The 7093-nt window shown below is 43.3% G+C and overlaps 1 protein-coding gene across 1 annotated transcript in view; it reads left to right on the top strand.

Moving 5' to 3' along the window:
* Positions 1–4918: 4918 nt before the first annotated feature.
* arfgef3 (ARFGEF family member 3) overlaps positions 4919–7093 on the top strand; it is a 61189-nt gene continuing 59014 nt past the window's right edge. The window contains exon 1 of the mRNA XM_088934352.1: positions 4919–5020. Within this exon, the coding sequence (XP_088790478.1) occupies positions 4933–5020 (88 nt within the window). The 5' untranslated portion in view covers positions 4919–4932. The remainder of the gene's footprint in view (positions 5021–7093) is intronic.

Here is a 7093-nt window from a genome sequence, read left to right as displayed (position 1 = left end):
TGAACCTACCCAGAACTGGCCTTCCTCTAAAACTGAGTGTCCAGGCAAGAGGAGCCGTAGTAAGGGAGGCCACCAAGAGGCCTACGGCTACTCTAAAGGAGTTACAGTCCTCCTTGACAGAGATGGGAGAAACTGTGCAGGAGACAACGATAGCACACTTCATGAATCTGGCTTGTACGGAAGGGTGGCAGGAAGAAAGCCTTTGTTGGGAAAAACTTTTATCACATCTCAGCTGGAGTTTGCCCAAAGGCACGTGAGAGACTCAACAATTTGGAGGAAGATTCAATGGTCTGATGAGAGCAAAATTAATTAATTAAAATTAATTAAATTAATTTAGTAAAATGTCTGGATTTATTTTCACTTGGACATTTTAGAGTACTTTGTGTTGATGAGTGGCAAAAATTCTCAGTTAAATACATCAATATTAAATACATCAATACATAAATACACATCAAAATGTGAAAAGTCCAAGGGGGGTGTAGACTTTCTATAGGCACTGTACATACTGCCCTACATATTCCTCTGAGCTGTATAATACAGTAGGAGTAATGATCCAACTGACTCTTTATCACCGGATACAGTTTATTTGTGACTGATGTATAAAACACTAAAAAAACAGCATAGTTGAGAAAGCAGGACAAGCAGACAGGTCTTGAGCATAAAGGAATTGCTGATGACCACAGAAGAATGTATGAAGGTGGAGGAAAGCCCATGATAAGGTCATCCAGAGCAGAGGAAGATGCCCCATGTCTTGTCTGTGTCTCTCCCAGTTCACACAACAGGTGAGTGTGTCGTTTGTGGACAGTGGGCACGTAATGACTGCACTCCAAAATTACAGTCTTAATTCATCACCCTAAACAGAATGAACCACTCGCCATGCAACTTTATTCTGTCCATAGACATTTGTCATCATGGTATCTTAATCAAAAACAAAAAGGAGACTTTTTTATCTCCACACAGATAAAAGGTAGAGTTAGACTATATTGAAGTCACTAGACCATATTATTCTGTTTTAGAGGAGTGTTTGCTAAACACATTTTTTAAAAAGACGTGGCACTTATTTGCAAAGTGCATTAACTTACACCCATTGCTACAGCTGGGAACTTTACTGGATCAACTCAGATGAAGGACAACAGCAGTGGCACAGCTAGGATTTGAACCCACAACCTTCTTACTCAAGAGTCCAGAGTACCAACCACTCCTCCACAACACACCAGCTGTAAGCTTTATTAGGTTTGGGGCTAACACAAACATCAGGAGCAACTCGAGAAGGCACCACAAGTGTGATTAGAGTTCTGCTTTTTCATTTTTCCCCAGATAAGAAGGTTTTGTTTTCATTTTGGTTTCATTTCGCAGCTGCCACAAAGCATTGAGAGAAATGAGGATTCTTAAGAAGCTGCAAAGGAGCAAGTAATAGGTTTATTCCCTGCTGAAAAGAGAAGAGAGAAAACACAATGTTTCAGCTGTGAAGCCCACAGCTACCCACCTGAACTACTTCTTAAGAAGCTGCAAGACAAAAGTGTACGCTGTTTTGCATTTATGAAATGCATACCTTTCGTGCAAAACTGTAGGTGCAAATATCCAATTCTTCATCATACACTTCTGCATTCTCCAGCCTCTTCTTCAGCTGTTTCCTTTGATATGACTTGTCAAGGTTAAAAACATAATATTGAAAGAAGAACCTCTGACACGCCTCCAGGCAGATGTTTCTGTCTGGTCTGAAATGAAACTCTGTGAATTTCCAGCGTTTCAGCTGTGTGTTTTGAGAACACGTTACCACATTCCTCACAATCAGCCACAAACTGACTTAAACAATAAAGTTAAGTTTGGAACTAAAGCCCCTTCATTCCTTCTCTCCAGAAATAAAACTACCCTGCCTTGTGACCCTGTCAACGAAAATAACAAGCTTACATACATGTAGGTGGATACAGCAGTGTGGAACAAAAATGTGAAGAGCTTCGCATGTAACTTGTAACTAGAATCAATAAATTGACACACTTGCATGGCCTTTGACCCTCAGATATGACTGGCCGACGTCAGCATAACTTGATGAACTGTCCATCAATTCTATTATGAAATCACCGAAGAGATTTAAGGATAAAGTTTTACAGAACTACATATTCCTGGGTGCACTAGCAAAAACAAAACCATTCTTTGAAGCACTAGCTCTGGAGGTGACGCGCCGGCTTCGGAAAGAAGAGCGAGAGCGCCCCCTAGCGCTGAAGCAGCACACTCGCAGCTCCCTTTCAAATGCGGTTAGGGAAACGAGGGTCAGTTTTTTACGTCGATGTTTTTACGGTACCTGTAATCAATACGGTCAGATCGAGTATTTTTCCGCTAATGAGGAAATGTGAATGCGGAAAATGTGGTCAAGTTTGCGCCAATTGGCAAAATCACAAATATCGACGCCTTTTCTGTATATGTGTTCGATAGCTCACTGTGGCCCTGCAGTGCAAAATAAAAAGCCGAATTTTGAGACGATTAATTTTTTAAGGATCTTACAAGTGGGCAACAGCTCATCTGCTCCACCAGCGAGAATATTGCATCTCAGCGCGAAATGCGCCACCTGCTTGACACCTCCCGATTCGCATGTCGCTCAATTTAATTTCTCTCCATCTTCGGTTTTCGTGTCACTGTTTTGTTGATGTGACCGGCTGGACCACATTCTTTAGCCTTTTATTATCCGTAGTATGCATTTTTTTTCTCCGATCGGTTTGAAGGCTCATATTAAAGCTGACCGCTAGCGAAGTTCGCAGCGGAGCAGAAAAATGAAACCAGCCGAATAAAGAATCGAAAGGGGACATTGAAATTCAAAGCTTGAGCTCGTCTGAAAATACCAAGCATTTTATTGGGATGCTCGCAAGATACACCTTTCTCTGACGACTGAGACTATCTGACCCCTTGGACATTGAAGATCCCAAGCCTGGTGTAAGAGTAGGGGTGTTAACTCCACTGTGCTGGCTAAAGTCCACTTAGGACTTGTCATATCTGGCCTTCCTCAAATTTCCTCTTAATCCATCTAGTGAATCAATTTCTCACGTCTTCTGCTGTGCAGGGAGAGGTCTGGGTATCACCCAGGTGGGACTACAGTGCAGTGCATATGTTAAAGTGCTTTAGGACCTTTCGAGATTATATAAATGCAGATAATTGTTAGTTATGTCACAAAAAAAGTTCAGTTAGCGCCACCTGTTGACTTCCTAACGAGGTGATCGATTGCAGCCATCAAGCAAACAATCGATGAATTAAAGTCCCAACACGGGCTAAGGCATCCCCCAGATACAGCTTTATATAAAGGTGAAAACCGAAAACAACCTTAGATTCGATTTTGAGGTTAAAATAATGAATTCCGCTTATCCTGTCACAAAGGGATTTGTTTTTTATTTGCACTGGTATTCAACGTTACAACACAATCGCGTAAAAGAAACACAATACTCGTACACTACTGTTACCATCAGTAATCAGGTTAGAAAAAAAGAGACCAATACTGATATTTGTTTTGAAGAAAAAGATGTTATGTTAAGTTTCGGCCCCATCAAAAACAATACTAAAATATCGTTTGTAATAAATTTAATTATTATGATGGCACGTTATTATATACAAAAAATGAAGCGGTCTGGGAAGAATCCTATGTTTGAGCATTTTAAAATGGATGTAAAGGAATATCTACAGACTATTTCAAAATGTAAAAATATGAAAGCGGTGCGGACGTTATCTTTATTTCATGTGTTTAAACTTTTTTCATAATTTGAATTTATTTTGTAATATGCACCCCTGACGATATTTTTGTCTTGAAATGTTATATGTACTCTTGTTTGTATTGTATTTTTTGTTATTGTTTACGCATAAGTAAAAAAAAGGAAAACAGTAATCAGGTTAGAGTGGGGAACTGCGTCAGCCAGTCGAGAGATAACTCGAGCAATGTTACATGGTGTTTACTGCCCCATGTCTTCATTCCCAGGCGACTGGAGGAGAGAGGCCTTTGCAGCGACACTGCCCGCCGGACGAGCGCCTCTCCAGCGCGGAATACGCTCGGTTACCGTGTCGCCCGGCCGCCGGAGCCCCGGGCAGGCGAGAGGGAATGTCGTGGATAGAGTCGCCTGCAGGGATCGGGAGTCTCTGTGGCGTTACTTTCATGTTTGGATTTGTGTACCGGAGTTAAAACCCAACTCCTCCCTTGAGCTCGCACACACGCACGTTAAATTGTTAATATTGGACACGGCGCTGTTTGCTTAGTAAAAAAAAGGTACCTTTTAAAAATAACGCAGGCGTTTAAGGATCGCGAAATCGTGCGCACCGGACAAACGGCCCCGCTATCATTCAATTCAATTCAAGATGCTTTATTGGCATGACCGATGCGTACAATCAGTGTTGCCCAAAGCAAATAAAAAATACAATTAACATGAAACAAAACAAAAAATACAAATAAAACAAAATCTACAGACATTTACAACAAAGTCATATCATAAACTGATCTCTATCCCTCTGGCTCCGCACCTGCACTGTAGTTTCCAGCCGCCTCACCCGGGGAGCTCAGGTGTCAGAGAAAAAATGAACGTGTCCGATCCACGGAGCTCCATGGCCGCGTTTTACGTGTTTCAAAGATTCCACAGGCAGCGGTGGGGAAACAGTCTCGGGAGTTGGAGAGGGGGGGACTGCGTGTAATTAGGATATCCACCTATCCCCCACGTAAACAAGTCGCACACCGTTTCCCGTCCATTTTGGACGCGATTCGACAGCCTCCCCCCCGCCCCAGACTTCACTCGCTCAGCCGGCGAGTCACGGCGCTGCTCCTTCCTCTCCACGGCATTGACGTGCTGCGTTACATCACTGGCCTTGGAGTGAATCATCGTTAGAGCCGGGATGCTGCGCACATAGCTGTACCATCACAGCGATTTGAAAAGACGAGGTTTCTCGGAAATCCTTGAGTTCTGCATGATGGAGGAAATATTGCGGAAACTACAGAAGGACGCCTCGGGAAATAAGCACAAGGCGATCAGAGACGCCTGCGCTCTAGCCTGCGGTAAGTAATGCGCGGCGCACCTGTCCTGCTCCGGCTTAGCCCAGAAATGTGGAGCCGCTGCCTGCAAGATAAATACAGCCTCTCGCTCCGTGTGACTCCACTGTCGGTCCAGACGCCGTATCGCGGAAGCACAGGCGTGCTCATGTTTCTCTGTCTTCGACAGCTGTTTAATTGTCTTGACTGGAATGTGGACATTTCACACCACGACAGTTTGGGCAAAGGAAAGCAATTGAGTGGAAAGGGACGTTAACGCAAATTACCCAGCAGAGCAAGAATGATACCTGTATTACAGAACTCCGCCCCTCCCCCCACTGTCTTGCTGTAATGTAAATCCCGTATAAACATAATATAGATAAAACTGTACATTTCTGTCATTTATATGCTATATAAAATATGCGCTATCTGTATGTTCCTTCAGATTAAATGCCTAACACGGTTTTATTCTTCCCTCAATACTTGTTGTTCACCTAACAATTTTCAGACTGGTTTTCAGTTGCACTCCAGGGAGCTGCGTGCAAAGTCGATCTTGTATTCAACGCTTTTCCTCTTTTTGGAAAAATAAACCAATGTATTGACGCGGTATTTCGTCTCGGCGAATGCGCGTTATTCATACTAGAGATTCGGAGCGCTGCTGTTGAGCTGAAAACAAATCTTTATAATGGTTTCCTCTGGTCGCAAAAGTGAAGAAAAGTTTGTGTCTTTGTATTACCTAAAGTGAAATGATAAATATTTAGAGCTGAATTTTAAATAATATACAGCGGATAGCAGTTCTGTCAGTGGATTGCATCAACAGCAGGAGCGCTTTCACTGACTAGCGCCAGTCCTGGACCGCTTGCTGTTAATTTATGTGAGACAATGCAGGTCTGCTCCTGGGGTGTGGGAAACCAGTCCTAAATGACCACTTCACCCTGAACCTCAGAATACCTACCGATATAAGCTGTGATAGACGAGGCAAGTCAGTCTGAGGCTTTCACCCAAGCCTGTGAGTCCCCCCAATACGCTGCGGGCCGTGTTCCAGAATTTCATTGTCTGGGCACCCTTTAGCATTAGAAAAAAATACATTGCTATCAAAAATAAGTGGTTGGTTGTACTGTATTCAAGATGTGAAAAGCCCACGATGAGGTCATTGTATAGCAAACAGCTGCCTGCTGATTAACAAGCCTGCCACACTGATATAACATACTGATGGTCACTCCTCTCTCCCTTTCGTGCTGTAGTGTCAACCCACGTGTGTTGTGGATGTAGACTTGTAGAGTTGTAGCACAGAGCTTGAATATTAAGTGGAATTTAATTTAATTCTTCCATTCAATACCTGACTTCAGGCTGAAGGTAGTAGTTAAGAGAAGATCACTTTATTAGCCCTATACAATTTCTTGCATGAGGAATTTGTCTTTTCACATACCCCAGCTTGCTCTCCATGAGACACACAGACAGGGAGAGTAGCTTGGGGTCAGAGCGCAGGGTCAGCCATTTATACGGCGCCCCTGGAGCAGTTGGGGTTAAGGGCCTTGCTCAGGGGCCCAACGGAGTAGGATTCCTCTGCCGGCTGTGGGATTTGAACCGGCAACCTTCCAGCCACAGGCGCAGATCCTGAGCCACAGAGCCACCGCTCTGCCCAAAATAAGCTTTGTCACAAAAGCACAGTCCTATTAAACATCGAGCTGTTCACTGACTGGACACCATTTCTAAGTGTTAAATATTTCTGGAATTTCTTTCAGCAGTCCGGTGCCACAAGTGCCTATCGGCAGAGTGGCAGTAAAGTGCGATGGTAACTGGTGAGCTGTCTTATCTCTTTGGCCCAGGATTAGAGCAAGGGGGTTTTCAGATAAGCAGGCAATCAGTTTGGAGCTGTAATGTTGAATAAAAAGGGAAGCTGCCTTATGTCAATTTTGGAATATGGTATTGCTTTCAAAATGTCACACGAAAATGTTCTTAGTCAAAGGGTAAGGTGTAGTGGTTCCACCATGACAGATCGCAATGTGTACAGAGTGTGATGGGCAGTTATTTTCAGTTCATACAGCTTCTTGTCATCTACGTCTTTGGCCAGATAATGACAATATTTGCCAAAGCAGT

This window comes from Atractosteus spatula, chromosome 15 (assembly GCF_055471065.1).
Source record: "Atractosteus spatula isolate fAtrSpa1 chromosome 15, fAtrSpa1.hap1, whole genome shotgun sequence".
Classification (NCBI taxonomy): Eukaryota; Metazoa; Chordata; class Actinopteri; order Semionotiformes; family Lepisosteidae; genus Atractosteus; species Atractosteus spatula.
The sequence above is the reverse complement of the archived record's forward strand: the minus strand, read 5'-3'. Positions and strand labels throughout refer to the sequence as shown.